Source organism: Syngnathoides biaculeatus, chromosome 14, assembly GCF_019802595.1.
Source record: "Syngnathoides biaculeatus isolate LvHL_M chromosome 14, ASM1980259v1, whole genome shotgun sequence".
Classification (NCBI taxonomy): domain Eukaryota; kingdom Metazoa; phylum Chordata; class Actinopteri; order Syngnathiformes; family Syngnathidae; genus Syngnathoides; species Syngnathoides biaculeatus.
The window spans coordinates 13134178-13158440 of NC_084653.1; the positions used below are offsets into that span (position 1 = coordinate 13134178).

At 41.0% G+C, this 24263-nt stretch overlaps 1 protein-coding gene across 1 annotated transcript; it reads left to right on the forward strand.

The window, feature by feature from the left end:
* The first annotated feature begins 468 nt into the window (after positions 1 to 468).
* ifih1 (interferon induced with helicase C domain 1) lies at positions 469 to 23677 on the forward strand. Its single transcript, XM_061841732.1, has 16 exons — positions 469 to 1029; positions 3426 to 3597; positions 4354 to 4446; positions 4607 to 4678; positions 8156 to 8382; positions 8987 to 9197; positions 15171 to 15388; positions 16619 to 16720; positions 16795 to 16918; positions 16987 to 17202; positions 17953 to 18209; positions 18289 to 18438; positions 19739 to 19900; positions 19983 to 20167; positions 21523 to 21613; positions 22282 to 23677. The coding sequence occupies exons 1-16, from the start codon at positions 592 to 594 to the stop codon at positions 22474 to 22476; spliced, it is 2913 nt and encodes a 970-aa protein (XP_061697716.1). The 5' UTR covers positions 469 to 591; the 3' UTR covers positions 22477 to 23677.
* Positions 23678 to 24263: the final 586 nt, after the last annotated feature.

Below are 24263 nucleotides of genomic sequence, written 5' to 3' on the forward strand. Positions count from 1 at the left end.
TTTTGTTATAGACGTGATTAATACCATATGTATTGCCGTAAAATGAATGTTCTAATAATAGAATATTCCTATTATGCTTTTAATATGATTTTCTATACATTGCTCCCTTTTTCAGTTGATATGCCATTACATTTGCTCTAAACTCGTGTCCTTTTTTTAAAAAAATGTATCGTTAAAGTTAGCCAACTAATTTTTTCATCTTCTGAGTATAACTGGTTATTGTCGAAAACGGACAGTAAAACAAATACATTTCTTTTTTTTTGTACTTTGGAATGTTTCATTCTACACGTTTTACATTTCTGTAAGTACAGCAGTATGTATCAATACTCTACGTTTAGACAAAGTAGTATCTAAATACCTAATTTTGTGAGCCTCCCATGAAGGGGTATCGTGACGTCCTCTTTCAAGATTTTTGAAAACTAAAAATATTATAGTGACTGCTTCGGGTCCATGTCCACTGTCAAATACTGACATCTCTCGGCTGAATAAAATATTGGTGGGATGAGTCAGGCAACGCGAAAGTTAAAAGGTTTCACTTTCGTTTAGCTCGAAAAGAAACACCGGTGGAGTGCGAGTTTTGGGTTTGTCAACATGTCGTCTGACCAGAACGACTTGATTAATGAGAATTTAATCGAAAGCTTTCGGCCGAGGCTCCGAGTCTACGTCGCGGTGGATCCGGTTCTGGACCACCTCCATTTCTTCGAACACGAACTGAAAGAACGCGTCCGACAAAAGGCCAGGACAGATGGCGACTCGGCGGCGGTGGACGTCCTCGTCGACGCCGTCCTGCGCAAGCCGCACCCGAAAGGCTGGTTCCAAGCCTTCGTGGACGCCTTGTCCAACGCCGAATGCAAACTAGCGGCCGACTACATGCGGGGGAAGCCGCCCGACGCCGAGGTGGAAGATCAAAACGACAACTGTATGCGAATGATTGACATCCTGGCGCCCAGTCTGGTGGGCATGGACACTAAAGAGGTGTGCACGCACTGTCTTTCGCACCAACTCATCACCAGAGATGACCAAGACAAAGTGAGTGACACGAATTCAATTATTGTATCTTTTTTTACTCTTCATTTGTTTCGGGAGCAGTCGAATGTCGTGCGTGATGCCGGCGAAATTCAGTCATGACCACAAGGTGGCAGACAAAAACCCTTTTGTAGATCCACTCTATTAGATACGACTGAGACAGCCAACACAGTCAATCATGTTATAGAATACGTCATACATACTGTAGTCGTATGCGACGAGATTCGACTAAAGTATAGTATCCATCCGTTTTCCTAGCCGCTTATCCTCACAAGGGTCGCGGGACTGCTGGAGCCTATCCCAGCTGTCAACAGGCCGGGTGCACCCTGAACTGGTCGCCAGCCAATCGCATGGCACATGGAGATAGACACTCGTCGCACTTACAGTCATACCTAGGGTCAATTTAGAGTGTCTAATTAATGCTAAAGTATAGTATTACCGGTAGTTCACAAAAGGTCATTCAGGTGAAATTTCTGAATGAACCTAAAATGCACAATAACATTTACCAGTGAACGTATTCTGACTCTCTCTAAAGCTTTTGTATGGGCATGTCCAACAAGGTCAAGGTTTCAGTACTTTTTGGACAACTTGCTGAATGGCAAAACTCACAACAGGTCCTTGACTGGACCCGTTCGTTTTCTGTTCAAAGTAGAATTATATACCAGATCCTTTGGTTTTATTAGAAGTAGTAAAACATTATCATATTCCGTGCTAAATCAGAACCAAAACAAAACAAACGCACAGAATCACAAACAATAACCTTGTGCCTCATTGGTGGTTAATAAAAGGAAATGCCGTTTTAGAGACTTTGAGTCCATCCTTTAAAAAAATAAATACATCACTGGTGCCATTATTTTTCATGTCAAAATTCCGAGTTCAAGTGCATACCCTTCAAAGTAAAAGCCTACAAGCAAGTTAAAACTTCCACATATAAACCATCTGATGTGTGAAAATAGCCCTAAATAACTATTTTAACAATGCTGTACTTAACTTTTAGCTGACATCAATTCATGAATATTAAGTCAATTTGGTTGGTTCCACACACTTTGTCATTTAGTTCATAGATTTGATACTGATACATGTTTTAAGAACACTGAGTCAAATGTTCATTTTAGTGCATGCTGCAGAGAAAAATCCCTTTAAAAGGCCTTTATTCAAACCATGCAAACTTTTTGACCCAGCCTTCGAAAAGATTGAGAATCAATTGGAACGGGAATCAAAATAAGGAACCAGAATCGGAACTGGACTCGTTCAAATTCAAACGATGCCTAACCCCAGTGACTCGCATTTGAAAAATGTAGGGGTGTGGTCAGTCATGCTCGCAGATAAAGTTGCGGGTGTGATTAGGGATGGAATCTCAAGACCTTAAAATAACTTATTGGATTAATATAACATAACTGTAAATGAAAAATAAAATAAACAAATACATAACTAAAATAGAAAACCAAAATTTCAAACTCAGAAATGATCATTTCCAATTTCGACTGATATTAGTAGAACATGATACAAATCGGTATTTAAAATTTTTCATCAATAAAAATTCTTGATCTGATAAATTTTATCTGAAGAAAACTTAAATGCACTGGCCTGTCAAGGAATAAACACAAACGGTCTATACACCCAATGTTTTGCAAATGCTGAAAGTTTAGTTCAACATAATCGGCGTACGTGGCAACAGGCAAGCAATACATCGTAACAAACATCATGACGTGTTGTTGTGAGTGGGGGGTCGAGGAGCACGCATCGCAGCGATTGCCGTAAATAGGAGGCCGGCTTGCTAGAACGCCACTTTATGTGCATGCGCTCGACGGGAGGTTTGGGGCCACGCCGTCACATTGCCTCACGATCGACACATTAAGAACCCCCGGTGTAACTGAATTTCCTTTGACGTGACTCATGATGTTGATGATTTTCAATGTAAATGGACTCACAGTACGTGAAGCAGCTCTGAACATGCGGTTTCGGCCCAGCTTCCGTTCATGCTCAGTACGGTTAACTTGCGTTTCTTTTTTCCGGGTGAATACTGACTGTTTTGAAGCAGGCTTGTTTAGTTAACAACGTTTATGAAATAAACTCGTAAATTAATGTCAAGACTACACAATATAGGCGACGTGTTTCAATTTCTATTTTTTTCTACTCGTAACAAATTTTACGCCCGTGTTTTTTCGTGATCGACTGGGCAGACTTGTGAGCACGGAGTTGCGCCGTCGCGCACGTCGATTGTGAGTGACTGTAACCCTACTAGACGTTGAATAGATATTGTATTTTTATTACAATAATGTTTTAGTAATACTGCATATCCTTTCTCTAGCACAGCGACACAGTAAAACTCTGTGGTTCGCTATTTTAACCGGTCAGTTTGTTCTAATGTGCTGTCATTCGTGATGTTCATCCTCCAGATCCTGCACTTAGCAGACAATCAAGGACTCAGAGATGCGGCTCGTGAACTTCTGAAAAGAATTCTGAGGTGTCCCCCAGGATGGTACTCAAAATTTCTCCAAATTCTGCTTGATACTGAGCACAATGACTTGTATGAACTATTGGAAGGCTCCACTGACAACAGTACAACAGGTAACCATGTAGAGTACTCATCTGTTACTCATTAGAGTGAACCCCTGCTCACTCCTGGTTCAGCACCCCCAAATTCACCTGTTTGCAGTTGTTGTTGTTTGGTTTTTTTTTTGTTGTTTTTTGTTTTTTTTTTTCAAATTCCCTCCAAATTATTCGTGGATTTGGACAATTTCCAAAGCAGCCAGATTTCTTTTCAATGTGAAGAGCCGGGCTCCACTGTGCAATACAGTTAACCTTTGCTATTCATGGAAACAAGGGACTCAGCCCTGCTGCAAGTATGAAAAAAATGGCAATTGATGCATTACTAGTTAGCTAAATATCTGCTCATGTTCTTATTTTAAACTAAATAATGTATACCATGATTTGTTTAAAAAAAAAAAAAAAGGCACTATCAATGCATGTGGAAGACCAACCGTAATTTCCACTCAAAAGACAAGCTAAACATAGCTCCTATGTTGGGGACGACATACAAAGATTTTAGTCTCTATCAGTATGTGTCACTTCTTGGACACCAATTTTTACTTTTGTATTTGCGAGAACTTTGCCGCTATCTTTTAGCAACTTGTGTCATTACAGTAAAATCCCTAAAACTTGAAAATGGGTGATTTTCATCAAGGATGAGTTCCACAGAAAATAATTGTGAATCTGTGAATTTGTGAACGGCGAGCCACGACTTAAAGTGCGACCAAATGTCTCTTTTTGTGTCTGTACCTTGATGTTTTCATGAGATATTCACTTGCCCTCCGCCATTCTCAGCAAAAGACGAGACTGAAAGAAATGACAGAGTCAAGGAGAAGGTTAGTGAAGAAAGTTCTGCTTTGAACAAGGACGATTGTGACAACTCCATAGGTAGGTCTCTTGTAAGAGCCAGTCACTTGCTAAATATGACAATTAGTTTCAGCAATGTAGAATCTCAAAAGTGTTGGATGTTGCAGTGGATTTCTACCAGGTGCGCTACAGGCAGATGAGCAAGGCTTCCTCACTTGTGTCTCCTTTGTCATCTCTTCAGACCTGTACCAGGGTGACCCCCCGCAAGACGATGCCACACACAAGTTCAGCAGTTTAGAGCTTTTACCACCAGGTGGGAACAATTTGCACTTGACTGCTGGGTGTGCGGTTGAGTTCACAATCTAAACTGGGTGTTAATGTTTGCTCAGACCGCACACACGTTAAGGTGAAATCAAAGCAGCTTGAATGTATGTTGGATAGGTGAACAGTTCATCATGCAGAGGTCTTAGAGCTATTAGGAGCTCTGCTCGTCATAGTGGTCAAGACAAAATAATAGGATTCATGTGTGCACAGTGATGAACCACACAAAGGTTAAAGAAGGCAGAGCATAGCCTGTGTGTCAAATGAAAAACACATGCTGGCAGAATAAGTAGAACACTGCTTGTGGGACACCGCTTTTATAAGTTGCCACTAAACTACTGTATCCATCAACTACTGGTACTTTGTACTTCAATGCGCTCTCCTTTCCTCTTACCTCATATTTACTACTACTTTACTACAGTACTTACTACAATAGCTCTACTAAAGTTAGGGATATTGGGCTTTTGAAGGAAATTTAGAATTGAACTTAAAATGCACCATAAACCTTGATGAACTGAATCTCACATTGTCTAAACTTTTGACTGCATGTCCATCTTTCCAATGTTTTAGTACTTTTTGTTGGGCTCTTATAAGGAGCAGAACGGCAAAATTCACAATCGGTAATTGATCCCTGATTGGACCATTACATTTCCCGTTTCAATTCAAATTGATATTTAAAGTCATTTGATCATACAGTTCAGATTTTGACATTAGACCAAAGTGACAGTGAACAATTAATCAAGTATGCCTCATCATTGAGACGGTTCGAACTGTTTTTTTTTTTCTCAGAGGGGAAATAACCACTGAATTTAGCATCTCATCAAAAGGTTGCAACAGACCTGTAGAGAAACTAGAAAATGTACAATAAGACACAAAAAGTGTTAATTTGGCCTTTCACCTGCTTGTTGAGAAAAATATTGGTGCTGAGTAGTGTTTGAGTCAAACATTATCACGCCATTGCTGAGTCCTTTAAAGACTACCTCGCATATTAATTTCAGTTAATGCAGCAGATTACCACTTGAACAAATGAAGTGAAACTTCTGAGGTCAAACATCTGATTTGTTCCCATTTTAATAGTTTCTCCCATCCATCCATCCATTTGCTGAGCCGCTTCTCCTCACAAGGGTCACAGGACGGCTGGAGCCTATCCCAGCAGTCATCAGGCAGGAGTCAGGGTACACCCTGAACTGGTTTCCAGGCAATCGCAGGGCACATGAAGACAGACAACAGTCGCACTCACAATAACCCCTAGGGGCAATTTAGAGTCTCCAATTAATGCGTGTTTTTGGGATGTGGGAGGAAATCGGAGTCCCTGGAGAAAACCCACGAAGGAATGGGGGAAAACATGTAAACTCCCCACAGGCGGGGCCAGCATTTGAACCCCGGTCCTCAGAACTGAGAGGCCAACACTCTACAGCTGCTCCACCATGCCACCCCAGTTGTTCCTATTGTAAATAAAAATAATTATAGAGGTTCCACCTTAATTGCAAAATTTTTCTTTTAACATGAGCGGCAGCGTATCTGACGCTTGCGCAAAACAAAAATTGGGCCCGCAACACAAAGTTTTAAAAAAATGACCAAACAAAGGCTTAGTTAACTTGAGTTACCTCACTATGCACAAAAAAATGTGAAATGTCACAATTTGCTATACAAACGACAGTTTAGTTTCTGTTCCCTCAGATGATGGCGCATACAGTTTGAATAATATGTACAGGAAGTCGACGAGGTTGCTTGAAACAGCACTTTATCTTGGACACGCAATGTCTGAGACAGACGACTACTGTGCTGAGAACAAATCTGTGCGGGAGGTTGAATTCATAACTGGCGGACATGTAGCCTAGAGAGAGCGGGGACACGTCACAAACTTCTTCCTTAGTCAGTTATCCCGAACCTACTTAGCAGAGAAAACCAATTATAACTGTCTGACTCGAGCGGATCACCCTACATGGCAACATTACCAAACTGTGATGAAATCATACACTCCCGAGTTTGGTGTGGAAACGTAGGTGTCTAATAATCACATGCAGATGTTGAGCATTGCAGAGAATTGCGGTCCCTCACATTTCCCGGTACTTGCACTGACTCATATTTCACTGAATATGCTGCTACTTTTAAATTGTGAACGCCTTTGTATTTGGGCTTAAGCAACATCTGTATAACACATTGACAAGGCTTAGGTGCACTTCAAAGCAAGTGTCTGCAGAAGTGGTGTGCCTCAGAAATATTTACTTCAGTATGCACATTCCATATTTTACGTAAATTGCCCTTTTATGTGGTACAGGCATTGCAAACTTAACTAAGGATAATAGTGATGGCAGCCAGTTATACGATATACGTGTTCAAATTTTTTTTGTTTTTTTTTGTTGTAAATTAATATTTTTTGGGGGGGAATTACAGTATCCAAAATGCACTTCAAAAGTCAGTCCAGAGATTTGGTTCTACATACATTATACAAGTTTGAAGGTAACTGCTGAAAATGTGCAAAAACTGAGAACTATATAGTACACAGTTGTAGAACTGTAGCGTGAAACTCTTTTTCACCATTTGTGTTCCTGACATATTAGGCGTGACTAAAACGGTGCCACGGCACTTTGTAGTGCGGGCCTGAGTTGCCCCTCATCACTATATTACATCTTTGTTCACACTAGTGGTTATCCACTGCAACTGTTACATGTAGTTAGTGACTTAGCTCTGCCTACACCCCAAAAATGCATCCGCCCTTCGTAGGTGCCTCGTTGTTTGCTGTGAGTTATCACATGTTACAGTAAAGCGGAATAATGAGGAAAGGGGGTAACTTTTTTTTTTTTTTTGTACAAATTGAATCCCTCCATGTGGACCAGATGTTTGAAGTGATGTGGCTACTTTAGAGAACCTCATTGTTGCAGGCGTAAAATTCCCATGAGGACTTTGTGGGATGCACCGTATTTCAGCCAACGGTGGGTTTAAGCAGAAATATTTTCACATTAAAATCATATAGTTAGCTATAGGCAGAAGAAAGATGCTAGACATAGAAGCAATGATTTTTCCAGGTTGTAAAAGTGGTCTTTGATTGACAGTTTAAAGGTGTGTAGTTTCAGCACATTCAGCTCACAGCCCCACAGGCTTCGAGAGCAGAAAAAAAAAAAAATTTTTAATTTTACTTTTTTTTTATCGTTTAAATTTGGCACAGTTAACATTTTTCTGTGGTATGTCTAATTTAGTAGGCATTTATTTTCACTTTAAATGGACTTTATGCATGTTTCATTTAATTGGGTCTTGTTTTGGTGAACTTCCACTCCAGCCCCCACCTTTGTTTAGATTAATTGCATGATTAAGAGGTTCCAATGTTTTCTATGCAATGTATGTACAGTAAAGTGGCTTTTCCAAACACACTTCATTACCAACACTCAGGCGACAATCTGATTTAAAGAAGACCATTATTATTCCTGTAATTGTGGTTTAGTGACCAAATGATTTATCTGCGTTACAGAACTGTGTGACTCGGGCGCAGCTGCTGGAGGCCCAGACAAAGTTGATATTGTTCTTAGAAAATATCAGATGGACGTGGCTAAACCTGCCTTAGAGGGGAAAAACATAATCATATGCCTACCAACTGGAAGTGGTAAAACCAGGATAGCGGTTTATGTTACCCGTGAACATCTGGACCACAGGAGAGCCGAGGGGAAAACCGGCAAAGTGGTCATCCTGGTGAACCTGGTAGGAAAATATAATGACGTATTAAGCAATATGCTATATATGCTTCCATCTCAATCTTTATATCGCCATGATACCCTTGACCCACTTTCCCCTCATTCTTCTATCCAAAGAAAATGTTGGCTCTTCTAGTCAGTCTGCACATGTGGGTCAGCTGACCACAAATTACATGGCGTAAGGTTTCCCTGCACGCTTTTCCTTTCTGGCATGTGGAGGAACTTTTTTACACCGGGAAAAAAGAAAGAAAAAAGAAAATCCGTACTTACTCCATTTTAGGCATGTATGGCTTTCTTGCTCTCAAACCACCTCAGAACTGTTTGTATGCAACAGTCTGAAAATGTCAAAACTATGCCCTGCTCTATAACCTATCAAAAATAGCAGTGGTCTGGCAAATGCATCCAAAAATCTTCATTTGGGGTTTAGGATTCTTGTTGAACTTTGATCCAAATGTTGTTTGTACTTCTAATTGAAAAAAAATGTCAGATTTCTATCTTTTTAATCAAAAAACAAATAATTTTTTTTTTTTTTTTCTGATGAAAACTAAAGACTCCACATTTAAAGATAAATCCATGTAGTGACAAATGGCCTCTTTGGTGGTGGTTCACAGGTTCCCCTTGTTGAGCAGCATTATGCCACAGAGTTCCATCGCTTTCTGAAGCACGCCTATAAAGTGGAAAGAGTCAGTGGAAACTCCGTGCTCAAAATTTCTTTCACAGAGATCATGAAGAAAAACGACATTGTCATTTGCACAGCCCAGATTCTGGAAAATTACTTGGAGAGGTCGGTCAAAGGGGAGGACGAGGGAGTGCATCTAAAGGGTATGATCAGTAATTGATTTCTTCTGCGCTAGCTGCCACTGTATTGCAAAGAATTCCACAACTTTAATCCCAAAGGAGATTGAGGCGTTTTTTTTTTTTGTTTGTTTGTTTGTTTTCCTGATACAGGGAATGTGAGAGTGTTGATTTGCAAAATAAACTAGGAATCCAATGTATGCCACTGGGCTTCCTCCAACTGATTCTGTTAATGTGTATGCATAAAAACAAGAGTTGGGCAACAAAACGATTACAGCAACTGAATGTACTTTGTTAACGACTGAGAGGAAAAAGGATATAATTTATGATCCAGTGTTGGACAAGCTACTTGAAAACTCTAGTGAGCTAAGATACAAGCTGTTCTTCATTAAATGCACTTTAGTTGCAGATAGTTGCTAATGAATTACGGACATCTGTAACTGTATTGTGGATATGTGTAACTACCATTTGAGATACCTACAACATGATATTAAGTAGGCCATAATTCCAGTTTGATAGCTGCAACTTTGTTTTGCTTGGTTCAGTTGAAACTTAATTTATTTGAAAAGGGTTACAGATATTTTGTAGCTGTCGTGTAGCTATATACAATTATGACCTGTCAGAATCAAATTGTAGCTATCTCAAAGTGGAATTACAATAATTTATATTTTACAACTGAATTGTAGATACTCTTATCAGTCATGAGAAACCACATACACGTGAATGGTAAAAATGACAATGGACCTTTCCGACTGGCGATCTTCAGCTCCGCCCTCTTAGCTACAGTTGCCATGCCCCACAATCTTCCAAAATGGCGACTGAACATAATGGGTTTGAACTGGATTCTCTATCGCGTATTCCAGATAATATTGGGGTATGTTTTTTGCCAAATGCGTCGGACTTGTCCAAGAGAGTTCTACAGAGATATCTCAACTATTTCACGCAAGGTTATGTACACGGAATTACGAATTTTGACGAAGCAGGACGCAATGTCAGAGTTACAGCAAAACGTTGCCGATCGATGCAAAAAAGGATAAAATAGTGGAATCGTACTGCGCATGTAAGGCAGGGTGAGTACTTTTTACTTGGAAAGATCACGAGTAATATCATTGTAGTCTTTATAAGTGAGTGGGTGTATTCATTCAACTTGGCTGGTAATGGAACCCAGTGCTCTGTCTTAAAAGTCCGATGCGATACAAATGGGCAAATAGACATTTCTCTTGCATGACATTGCGCATTTACGGCTCATCGGCATAAAACATTACAGACTTCATTCAGCAGGTCAGTGATACACTAACAAAGTGAAAGATGTTCTCCTGCAAAGTATAAAGCATTGATAATAATGAAACCAAACTCAGAGACGATACTTCTCCCTCACTTACCTTCGAACATACAGCCTTGTGTTTGTTGATATTGTCCACACTTAGTTGTGCACGTGCTCTTCCACGAGCCCTAATCCATCGTCGGGCTGTTTTAGCCTTTGGAAAATGAATTAACCGTGCCCCTCGTAACCTAGCCAGATATCCTTCATCAGAATTGCACATTCCCCAAGCGCATCTGAGGACCATTTTGTCCGTAACATTAACTTTTCCAAACGCACGTGACCGATAACCAGCATTACTTGTGGGACATGGCGGCAAGAGGGCGGATCAAGCCAGGGGTTAAGACAATGCGGCTAACTGATTGGCTATTATTTTACGAGTGATTGACAGGTCGAAAAAGTCAATTTATCCTCATCGAAATAACATGTAAATATCTGAAATGACAGTTGTGGTTCAGAATACTGTAGGTGCAACTGTCTGAAATTTTCTTTTGGATTACGCAAAACTGAATAATAAATACTGTCACGAACGAGGTGCGAGGTGAGCGCATGCAGAGGAGCGGCCATGGAGCTGAAGTTCCTTATGGACTTCCTATAGAAATTAGCGAATCCTAAGAGCCTCTGTACGTCCTTCCTGCTGGCGGGGGTAGGCCACCGCAGCACCGCGTCGACCTTCCCGGGGTCCATACGTATCTCTCCTTCCGCCAGGACGAAGCCCAGGAAGGACACGGATGCCCGGTGGAACTCACACTTGTCCATATTTACGAACAATTGGTGCTGCAACAGACGCCGGAGCACTTCTCTGACCTGTTGAATGTGAGAGGTTAGGTCTGTCGAAAAGATAAGAATGTCATCGAGGTATACAAAGACAGATTTATTCAGGAACTCCCGAAGCACGTCGCTCATGAAGTTTTGAAAGACGGCCGGGGCGTTGGTCAATTCGAAGGGCATCACGAGATACTCGGAATGCCCCGTGGGAGTGTTGAATGCCGTCTTCCATTCGTCACCCTCCTGGATCCGCACCAGATGATACGCGCTGCGCAAGTCCAGGTTGGTGAAGATCCGGGCTCCTTGGAGGAGTTCAAAGGCTGTAGCTATCAGGGGCAAGGGGTACCTGTTCTTGATCGTGATGTCATTCAATCCTCTGTAGTTGATGCAGGGTCGCAAAGTTGAATCCTTCTTCTTAATGAAAAAAAACCCTGCACCGGCTGGTGAGGATGACGGGCGAATGAGTCCGGTTGCCAGGGACTTCTCGATGTACTCCCTCATTGCCTGGTGCTCCGGTCCTGTCAAAGGGAACAGTTTCCCTTTGGGGGGTGAGGTACCCGGGAGGAGTTCAATGGCACAGTCATAAGGCTGATGCGGCGGCAGGGATCTTGCTTTTGACTCCGAAAAAACTTCCTTCAAATCATGGTAGCAAGAGGGTACCGTGGCTAATTCGGAGGCGGTGCTAAGTTCAGCAACTTGGATCCCTCCCCTCCCCGGCGGCGCAACACTGCTTGTGACAGTCCTCACTCCATGCCATAATCCGACCCGTGACCCAGTCAATGTGGGGGTTGTGTCTCTTGAGCCACGGGGTCCCCAGGATTACATCACTGTTGCTAGAATTGAAAACATGGAAACTAATGCACTCCGTGTGCGTGTCCGGAAAGTCCATCCGTATGGTTTGCGTGCGGTGTGTAACGCGGCAGAGGAACTTGCCGTTGGCGGCGTAAGCAATACGAGGACGCTGTGTGGGGAAGGTTGTCGCCCGCAACGCTTCGACCACCCGAGGATATATGAGGTTCGCATCCGAACCGGAGTCAATTAACGCGGTCACTAAGCACGAGTGAGAGTTTGTACCGACTGTGAGGTGCAAAAGCGATCGCCCCGACTTAGCGCCAGTATACTGCACACTCACCGGCATCGAGATCCTAAGGTCGGGGCGCTTCGGCCGACCCGGACAGCGGGCGATTACGTGTCCCAGACGTCCACAATAGAAACAGCGCCCTTCTTGTCGCCGCCGTAAGCGCTCCTCCGCTGGGTTGCCGAGTGCCCCCACTTGCATGGGTTCCGACGTAGAAGGCAATGTGGGTGGCCGGGAAGCGACCGGGCTGAGCCTCTCTGTCTCCTCCTCCCTCAGGCCGTCCATCTGACCCTGCACGGTCAGGCGCTGATCCACCTTTGAGGGCCAGTGCGATGAGGGCGTCCAGCGAAGGCGGAAGATCCATGGCAACGAAGTGGCCACGGATCTGTGGAGAAAGTCCCTGGTAGAAGGCGTCATGGAGGGCCTCCTCGTTCCACCGGCTCTCAGCAGCCCGGATCCGGAATACAATGGTGTAGTCGGACACGCGGTGACTGCCTTGACAAATTGTCATGAGCGAGGACGCCGCCTGGCGTTCCGGAGCCGCGTACTGGAATACCTGGGTGAGCGCGCAGACGGACCTCATCCATAAACGGCACATTTCCGAGTTGCGACTCCACTCTGCAGTGGCCCACGCCTCCGCCCTCCCCGTCATGTGGGAAATGACGAAGACGAACGGGGCACGAGTTTGGACCCAAATGCACGACTCCAGAGATAAGTGGACAGTATAGAGGAAACCTTTATTCGGTCCACAGTCAGGGATCAGGCAGGCAGTTCAAACAAGGCAGAAGTAATCGTGCGGCAGGCTCAAGAGCGGGGTCAAGGGACAGGCGTAGGTCGGTACACGGAGAGCAGAAGTCAGGCAAACGGGAGTGCGGGAACGAAGCATCAAGGATGACGATCTGGCGAAGGGCAAGTCGTCCCCCAAGTCCTATATATACTCGGAGGCATTAGCTGGAACAAGGTCCAGGTGTGCTCAGACTAATTGGCTGGCCATGCCCAGCCTGGGCAGGAAGCCAGGAGCATGACAGATACAGTATCTGCAACACATATCCAGTCTCCCTGTCAAATGTTTAACAGAGCTTGCCATACTCCGCATAATTCATGATCACCATCAGAAGCAGGGGTGTTAAACTCAATTTTGTCATGGGCTACATTGTAGTTATGATTTCCTTCAGAGTGCCATGTTGATTGTGAATCCATATTAATGATAATATCCTCATTTTGTTTATTACATATACACCACAACTTAAGTAATTTTGTAATAATTGGTCAATAAAAAATGTTTGCTCAAATATAGTTTATTTTAAAAAAGAGCATTGTTAACAAAAAATGCTTGCGATAGATAAAATAAAGGTAATTTTTTGAGATAGGTAATTTGCCATTTTGGTATTTTCTTAAGAAACATGAACTCGATGATGATTTGTTTTCGTGGGGCTCATAAAATAATATGGTGGGCCGGATCTGGCCCCAGGGCCCTGAGTTTGACACCTATGGTAGTGCATCAGCAAGAGGATAGGTGTATAACATGTGACATCATGGAAGACATTTTGTTTACTGCATGGGGAAATGTACTTTGTGTGAACGCTACCCCACTATTACTATGTGATCCCAAAAGTAGCTTAGCTTCTTAAAAAACTATTTGATTATAACAGCGACGCTGTGACAGCCCAACTGAGAAATGTAGAAAATGTACTACATTTGTAATTACAACAAGACAAGACGTCCTGGAACCCCCATCTACAACTGATTTTGTAACACTTTGCATTATCTCATTTCCTCTTGATTAAAGCCAGGTTAGTTAGATAAGTAGTACAATAATAAAATGGGTCCTAACTATGATTAGTACAAACTAACTAAAATGTGCTAAATGTGTGTAAAAAGCACAAAAATATACCGTATATATTTGGAATGGGAAGCAACCCAGAGAACACAAAACCTCTCCTCTGACAATACCTGACAGGATCTTGTCAAAGTCTTCCAGCGCTTGTTGGCACCCAGCAGTGCAAGCTGGAATAGCCACCTAAGTGGAACATATGCTGTTTGTCAAAACAGCTGAAAGCATGTGCTTTTCTATTTATTTGTTTATTTTGAATCCTTTTTTTCCTCCTGCTGGTTTCTGCTTCCCACATCTGTTAAAGCCATCAGTGTGTGCCTGTTGAAATTCACATGAGAACATCTATCACCTACAAAACGTCGTGCCGCTGCTCATTTGTTCCTCCGGGGGTACGTTTACATCACAATACGTATTTCTTGATATGATTGAAATTGAAATATAGTTACAAACGGCGAAGGAGAGGTAAGAATGCTCACCTTGTCGCTTAAATAAACCACCCACTGTTAAATTTATTCCAAGCTGTTCGTAGAATTGTAATTATTACTTGTACACAAATAAGGAAAACAGTCATATGTCTTAGATTTGTATTATTATTTTGTACAGAATAAGCAAGAGCATTCAAAGTAGACCATCCCACCAACGTCCCAGAAACCTAAAAAGTAGTCGTGTCCTTCCCCCCATCGGTTTCTAATATGTTCCTTAAGAAGTGGCTATGACATTGGCAGGCAATCTTGCAAAGTATGGGGATATGCACTCAATATATCCTCTTTACCACAGGTTCCTCTGGATTTATTTATATTTTCTTTTGACATAAAAACAATAAAAATGCACCTTTTTGGGGTATGTCTGATGGCGTAAGACCAGACACAACAATTTTATGGAACTGTTTCAATTTTGGTCAGCAATAGCCAATACCTTTTCTAGCTCCTGTTGCTTCCTACCAATTACTGTATATGTCATGGTCTATCACATGGATTAATACCCATGTGTTTGTTTTAGATATCACCCTGATTATAATAGACGAGTGCCATCACACTAACAAGGGTGAAGTCTATAACCGAGTGATGATGCGTTACCTGAGGCAGAAGGAGAAGAACAGGATATTGAAGAAGGACCAGAAGGAGACAGTTCCGCTACCTCAGATCCTAGGCCTTACTGCCACACTGGGGGTAGGCGGTGCCACGAAACTGAAGACAGCAGAGAATAACATTTTGCAGGCAAGTACTCAATCTGGTGTAAAGTGGCACACAGCTGAGCTCATTTGAGCCACCCACTGTTTTATGGAATGCAAAACTATTCCTCACATAATATTTGCATTTTTTTTCTGCCAGTTAAAGCACTCTGTTCTTTTTGAGTTGAGCAGGAAGCAAACCAGAAAATAATGAGCCAATTTCTGGTAGAGATCGCGAGTGCTTCTGGACACTTTACTGTATTTTTATCAATGTTTCATATGGATTGCCTAAATGCAATAGTTTCTTTCAGGATAATGATATCTGATGAGCTGCTTGACAAAAAAAAATGGTATTATTCTTATAACATAATTGTACTATAATCGATGTGTTCATGAATGGTTAAGTAATTTATCCCATCTTAATATTACCGTAATTTCCGGCCAAGAGAGCGCACCTGGTTACAAGCCTCACCGAGTACATTTGTAAAGGAAATACCATTTGGTACAACATAAGCTGCACCTGTGTAAAAGCTCCAAGTGCCCACATTGAAACACAAAATATTTACAAAGAAAAGTGGTACACAGAAAGTTCATAGTTTTATTACCTTAGCTTAGCATAGCAACAAAACAGTAGCATGAACAAAAAAAAAAGAAAGAAAGAAAAAACAGGTGCGTCAGCTACACAGTAGCACCACGGTAGCACAGCACTAACATGGCTAAATCACTGAGACACAGCAGTAACACACCGCCACCACGCTAGCACAGCGCTAACGCAGCGCTAACAGGGTTGATTAAGAAAAGCATACCGGTAAAAATCAGCCGCTCGAAACAACAAAACATCTTATCTTCCCTTTTGCCATATTTGGTACTATTCTATAGGGGTGGGGGGCACCTACAATACACACCAAATTCCAAACCAAAAACCAAAGAGGTGTGGTGTTATTCTTTGCAAAATGTTAAACAAGACAGGAGTTCAACCTTTGTTTTTTAGGTTTTGCGTGACTTAAGAGTTGTATTCTTTACAGAAAACTGGTGAAATTCCTGACTTCTGACTTCAGGTGCATTTAACTTGCAATGTTCCACTCTGCTTGTCTGTCTAGATTTCTTCAGCAGGCTGTTTTTAATATTCCCCCCTTCACATGTGCGGCTATAAAGTGTTTCACTGACGTACCACTTAAGAGTGGAAACACCTTTTTGAATGATGTTAGTGCAAAATACTGCTTCAGATAACACAAATGACAATGATTTACACCCCAGAACACTGATTCTTTTGTAGTTTTGTGCCAATTTGGATGCTTCTGAAATCCAGACTGGGAACCTTGAGGATAACAGCAATGAGCCAGATAAACAAATTGTTCTTGTTGCAAACAAAGAACAGGTGCGTCAATGAAAATCCAGGTTTTGGTGTTGTGAAGAGCCTACTTTTTGCATCATACCACACAAATCTTACAGGATCCATTTGGTGACGTAATCAAGAGAATTATGCACAATATTCAAATTGATGCCAATCTGAGCCCCACTTGTGATCTTGGTTCTCAAAACTATGAACAGTGGGTAGTACAATCCGAGCAACAAGGTGAGAAAACTCTCCAGCTCTTTGGTGTGACTTTCTTCCTTCCTGACTGGTAATATGACTCGTTTTAGCCGCCAAAGAGGGCGCTCAGGAATTGCGGGTTTGCCTGAAGCACCTTCGATGGTACAACAACGCCCTGATACTCAGCAACACCATTCGCATGTGTGATGCCTTCAGTTTCTTGAATAAACACCATGAGGAAGAGTTGAAGAGTAAAACAAGCCCCGACGATGAGCACGTCATAAACATCACAGATACTGAGAGAGTCCTCTTCAATTTATTCCAAGGTATCAGAAGAATGTTGCTGCAGTCTAACAAATTTAGGATCAGACACTACAGGAAGTCAGTGTTTGTTTTATAGAAAGATGCTATCATTCTTGACCCAAGAATGTTTTGCCAGAATTACATTGACTTTGTATTTCCATAATGTGTGGCCAAAAAAAAAGGAATATCTGTTGGTTTGTCGTTTTAGAATCATGTTTAAAGCCTATAAATGTGGAGAAAGAAATCTGGAAATAAGTTTTAGGGTCATAACTGCTTAATAGTTAACATAAGTGGTGGTTGTCTTTGATTTTTTTTTTTTTTTTTAGTCATGTTTGCAAGTAGCAACAACCACATTTCTAAAGAGGTGAAAATTGTATTTGCCATATTGAACTACCAGTTACCAGAATGAGAGCGATAACACTAAATTTGACACCTGCTCCCTGTTCACACCTGCGAGATTGTTACAGTGACAAGTCTCATGCAATGCTCTTTAAATTATTAACTGTAATAACCAATCAGTAAGGATGGTAAACATTGTATTGAGAATAGAAGCGGCAATAAAACAGGCCCAAAAAACCCAGTTGCATTCTGGGTGTGGTTTATCAAGGACAATGTGAGAATATAAAAAGTCTTAAGTTGAAATTTTTTGAGGTACTGTAGTTATACATAGAAATTTCTGACTTGACAACCAGTGACAAGGATATGGAATTTTGCAAAACTATCATAAACCTAATAACATGTTTGTAAATGGAGTACCTCTGTGTTTCTTACAGACAACAAAGAGGAGCTTCAGAAGCTTTCCGAGAACCAAGCCAATGAAAATTACAGCTTGTCAAAACTACGACAAAGTATTCTGTACCAGTTCACTACCAGGGATGAGGCCAGAGGTATCATTTTCACCAAAACCAGACTCAGTGCCATCGCTCTCAGTCACTGGATTCAAAAGAACTCCAAGTTTGCCGACGTCGGCATAAACGTGTCGTATCTCATCGGAGGTGGAGACCAGAGTGTTGTCAAACCGATGACCGCTGTGAGAAATCAATGTCCCCATTGCCCCCATGTGAACACCATGTCAATCCGATTGATTTGTGCAAATTTGTGTTAATCAGGCAGAGCAAAAGGATGTTTTGAACAGATTCCGCAATGGCGCTGTCAACTTGCTGGTTGCCACCTCAGTTGCACAGGAAGGTTTGGACATACCAGCGTGCAACTTTGTCATCTGCTATGGCCTTGTGACCAATGAGATCGCGATGATACAAGTTAGTTATCTCACTACATCGCATGGAAATCTCTGGTGCTGCTCTGAACTGATTCAAGTCATATCTCAAGGACGAGACATCTTTGAAAAAGAACATAGACATAGTAACCCGTTTACTATGTCTATGTTCTGTGGGGTTCCCAAGGGATCGGTCCTGGGACCTCTGTTTTTCAATCTGTAAATGTTATCATTAGGACAGCTTACGAGCAGCTGCAAAGTGTCCTACCAAAACTATGCATATCACACTAAGAAATACAGTACATGTCATCGATGGCAGGTAAGCAAGGGCATGTAGATTGGCTTTGCCATTGCAAAAGTACAGACCGTTGTGTGGATGCAAAAAGATTTTCTCCAGATAAACTCAGGTGAAACAAAAAGTCCTTTTGGGGACACAGAAAGAAAAAAAAAAAAAGTGTTACCAATCACCTTGAGACTTTCAAAAGTATCAAGTTTGAAACCTAGTTGTTATATCCGATTTGGGTAAAAAGGTTCAAAAAAGTTAAAATGTATGAGTAGTATAGTCAATTTTAATAATATAATGATAATTCTAGTAGTTAGTATTTTACTTTATTTACCAGTACTATCAATTGTAGTTATCCATCCATCCATCAATTTTCTTATCCCCTTGTCCTCACAAGGGTCACAGGAGTGCTGGAACTTCTCCTAGCTGTCAACAGGCAGGAGGAAAGGTACACCCTGAACTGGTTGCCAGACAATCGCAGGGCACGGAGACAGACAACAGTCGCACTCACAATCACACCTGGGGACAATCTAGTGTCTCTTTATTGTTGCATGTTTTTGGGATGTGAGAGGAAACCAGAGTGCCCGGAAAAAAACCCACGGAGGCACGGGGAGAACATGCAAACTCCACACAGGGAGGGCTGGGATTGAATCCAGGTCCTCAGAGCTGTGAGGCCAGTTGCGCCACCGTGCCGCCCAATTGTAATTATTTACCTATTATATCTTTTAAAAGACAATTTATTTGACTAATATGTTTGATCTATTTCATTCAATTCCATTTTAAACATTTGAAAAATCAGCTAAATTAATGCACAGGGTACAGGATAATGAAGATAAAGATAAAATATCGAAAGAACAGCGCAGCCCAGACTTTGTCAGCCTTGGTCTATCTACATATCTCACTATCTGCAATGTCAATGGCCATGGCTATTTTCAACATCTTTTGTAAGATAGCATCCAAAATTAAGGGTCTGCAACCTATGATTGACTGTGTTAACTACTAGGGCCCTACAATGGCCCACTTGGACTTGCAGTTGTTCGCAATTTATAACCTTCTGTAGGCTCAAGGCAGAGCTCGAGCTGAGGACAGCAGTTACATCGTGATTGAGGTGAAAGGCTCTGGGGTGACTGAGAAGGAGACTGTCAATGAGTACCGCAAGGACCTAATGGCCAAAGCCATTGCCAGAATCCAAGCCTTAGATCCTGCAGAGTATATCAACAGGGTACGTCTCCTCCAAAGTAGCTCTTCCACATTGCAAGGTTGTTCTTACCCTTGTGTGTGTGTGTGTGTGTCCCCATTCTTAGATTAAAGAATTTCAAAGTGAGGCTATTGTTAGGAGCAAGTTCAGAAATAGAAACAAAAACATAAAGCCACAAGATCCGTCAGAGGTGAAGTTAAGTTGCCGACAATGCAGCAAGATCGTCTGCACTTGTGATGACATCCAGATCATTGGAGACATGCACCATGTCAATGTTTCATCAGAGTTTAGGTAGAAACTGTCCTGAACTGACTTTACAGTGGAACCTTTAATTCCAAACTCAGACTATTCTAGGATACTCATCCACTTCTGATTTGTTCAAATTGAGAAAAATGTTCGCTACCAAAAGTGTGTGTGTTTCTTTCGGCGTCACCACAGCATGTCATCTCAGATGAACGCACATACATGTTTGGCACAATTTTTTTTTTTTTTTTTAAATACGCCAGATGCCCTTCCTGACGGAACCCTTCTCAGGGAGTGGAGGCCCCAGTGGGATACGAACCCACAACCCCTGGTTTACCAAACCAGTGCTCTAACCACTGAGCTACAAGGCCTCTGCCAAAAGTAAATAATGAAAATGTAATTCATCAGTTTCTGACTAAATCTGCCACTATCTTTCAATCAGAAGAGCAAAAATCATCAAGTATTTGACCCCCCCCCACCAAATAAGTTTATAATTTCTTATAAATGACACAATATCGCACAAAACACTACTTTTCTATTAGATGGGGCTATGGTTTGACTACATAAAGCTCCTCCCTTGACTGCAACATACAGTGGTGCCTTGAGATACGATTTTAATGTCTCATCTAAGGTGAGCGATGGACAAATTTTCATCCCAAAATTCAGGGCTGGATCAGCCATTGGACAAAATAGGTGCTTGCGAAGGGCAGCCTGGCTTCAGGGGTCCCAAAAGTGATGAAAATATACAGCTTTGTGATATAGTATGATCTTTAACTATATTAAAACTAGTCATTGATCGTAACTCAGGCAAATGGAAATGCTAATACCCAATTGGTATTACTGCAAAATGACAGACAAGCAATGTTCAAGAGTGTGAACTTTTGCTTTTTTAGAAAGGGTACTTTATTTAAAAAAAAAAAAAATTAAATACTGTGTCAACATTGGTAATAAGCAGTTTCAAGCCTTTTTTTTAGAGTTTATTCACTATCCGCTTATGCTCCTTTTGGTGAGGTGTGTTAATTGAGTTCACGATCACCACACAGTGCTTGAATCTCAAATTTTGGCTTCCAAATCAAAATGAGGGGAAAAAAAACGCAGAATGATGAATCGACTCACAAAAAGTTCTTAAGTCATGTCATTAGTACCTCAAGACACCACTCTATATTGTAATGCAGACAAGAAATGTTTGTACCATTGTTTTTATGATGCCAATTTATCCTATTTTTTCCTCTATCATTTTTATCAGAGTTTTGGTTATTTTTATTTAACAAGTGTTTGTTTTTTTGGGGGGTTGTATTTTAATTAAAGGTTCCACTGTACTTGCACTTTGTCACTCCTGCTGTCATGAGGATGCTGTCTTGGGATTGCAACTCAACGTAACACTAAATTTCATTTCCTTACAGTGAACTTTTCATTGAGAAAGAAAACAATTCTCAAGAGCGTCTTCTTGAATATGAACCTCATGCCTCCATAGCATGCAAGGACTGTGGACAGGTAAAATGTGTTTCATGGGATTTGTCCCCCTCCCTCGCCCTTTTGGAAATGTGATTTTAGTCCAGCAAGAGGCCTTGTTTTATTTTTTGATGGTCTCCGGCAGTGTTTTGAATTCCTGAAATATGGCCAAGCAGAGTTCATTCCAGACTCGGTGGTGTTCAAAAGAAAATGAGCTCTTGTTAAGAGATTTGACTTGCTCAAGCGATCCTAGTCAGGTTTACATCGTTTGCGAAGCCATTCTTGTTTTTTTAAAGTTGTCTCGAATAGATAGGATTAGTCTGAGGAGTTTACAGTTTTTGTCATTGCTGTTCTTTTAAATAACTAAAAAAATTGACATTTGAGCAAAGCAAACAAAAACTGTTGCAATCGTTTGTTCAAATCTAAATTTGTTTAACTGGCTAGTGTATTGCTTTGCATTTTCAACAAAAATTATGAACACGGTTTCAAATTGTAAGGGCAGATAGGCTCTCCCCCCAAAAATCTGCAAATCGGTTTCATGTATTTGCAAATTCCAAACTAAAAATATGTGATTGTACCTAACAGTTTTTAAGAATACACCCTCAACAGATACAGTATGTTCTAAATCCCATTTTGTGTTGTCAGCGTTGCGCTCGCATCAGCCACCTCATCCCTTCAGAATCCTGTTCACGTTCCTCTTTTTGCTGCAGAAATGGGGTACGATGATGATGTACCGAGGAATTCCGTGCCCCCGCTTGCAAGTGAAGAACTTTGTTGTGACAATCAAGGAAAAGAAGTTCAGCAAATTCACCAAGTGGCACGAGCTTCACATGAAGTTCCAGCCATTCGATTACATCGAGCACGCCACCCGCTTGGCTCAGTGGTCAGATGACGAAGACGTCTGAGTGATTCGCAGCGTTTTGCACAATTTTAGTGATGAAACAATCCACTAATCAAACTGCCAAACAAGATTTCTTCACTCAAACTGCTTTTGTGCACAGGTTTATCGGGGTTATATGTTACATTTCAGAATAGATTTTTGATTTAAAAAGACTTACTATTCAAACAATTATACCTTTTATGAAAGAAGATCCTGTTGGTTTCATAAATGTGATGCTAAAATTAATTTTTGCCATTATTTAACATTAAATTGAAAAAAAAATAGCACAAATGGATTCCTGCTATTCTTAAAGTTTACTGAAAGGTGAGCCATAGATTTGTGAGTCGGCTGTGCAACATGGTGTAGGGTTTGGTGGATTTTTTTTTTTTTCACATCTTGATGGGAATGAATGCACTCAGATTCTTATGTATTGGGAGAAAGGCGACTTATGCTGCACTTCAGAGTATGTCATTTATCACGATAGCTCTAAAATCAAGTGCTAAATAGTTCTTTGTACAAGACCTGAAAAAGGCTGTTCATGCTCAAAAAGCCTCCAGTGTTGCTGAATTACAACAATGCTGCAAGGAAGCGATGTGAAAGACTCGTTGCTAGTGATGAAAACACTTTTTTTTCTGCTTTGGATGGTCCAAACAGTTTTTAGGTTGAGGGGGCAATTACTTTGTCACAGAGTGTCAGGTTGCTTGTAAGTGTTTTCTTTCCTTTAATAAAATCACTATTAAAAACTGCATTTTATTTTTACTTGGGTTATCTTTGCAAGATTTTTACAATGTTTTAATATTCAACATTTTAGTAGGGAAGCTATGCAAATGAAAATGGGTGGCAAATACGTTTTCATGGCCTAGCATTATATATAGTTTCAGAAATCATTAAATAGGTATAATTTATTTAGAAACAAATGTTTGCATTCATTCCACAGGCTCTTTAATTCATACTTTATCTCCATAGTTCTCAGTTTGTACACACAAAAAAGAAAGTAAAAGGAATTCTTGATTAATACTGTTATTAGTTCATTCCATCAATATCAAAATAAAATGGAAACAATTGAATGATTTTTAACATCATATTTTCAAGATGATAGCATTTAAAGTGAGCGGTGCAATCTCAATCTGGACATGAAGTTTATAATGGCAGCCCCTGAAGAGATACTCATTGATGTTTCCATTTTGCAGTTTTATCAGAAGAGTACATCTTGTCTTTTGGGCTTGGTCACGGAATGCCTTTCTTCACGGAAAGTAAATGTGTCAGGAATGTAATAAAGCGCCTCTGTCCGATCAAATGTTTAAGTGGTTGCCTTTTTCCAAACAGCGTCTGTTGACTGCTTTTATTGTGAAAGAAAAACTTCGGGCATGCCATCTTAATAATCATGCGCTCCAGCAGAAATAGTTTGAGCATTTCCTTGACAATCGACTTGCTTCATTCATCCACAATCTCTGTCATCTTGTAACCTTTCACATCTCTGAGGCATAATCGACTAACACAAATATTTTGCGGAGTCTACGGTAGACTATATTAATTGAGCACTTTTTAAAAATTATTTTATACCAAGCAGTCCAATAGTGAGATCCATATCTAAACCCTTCCAACCTCCCATACTGTAACAGTTGTGATTATTTTACATCCTAATTCCAGTGGTTTGTGAGGCAGTTACGATGGAGACCTATAAAGTCAGCCTGGCAAAAGGGAAGCTTGTTAAACTGTTGCATTTAATACAAATAAATAGCATGGTATTTAACGCATTGTCACTGCAAAATAAAATAAAATGCAGAATTTGGGGAATGTTTGTAGCTCAAG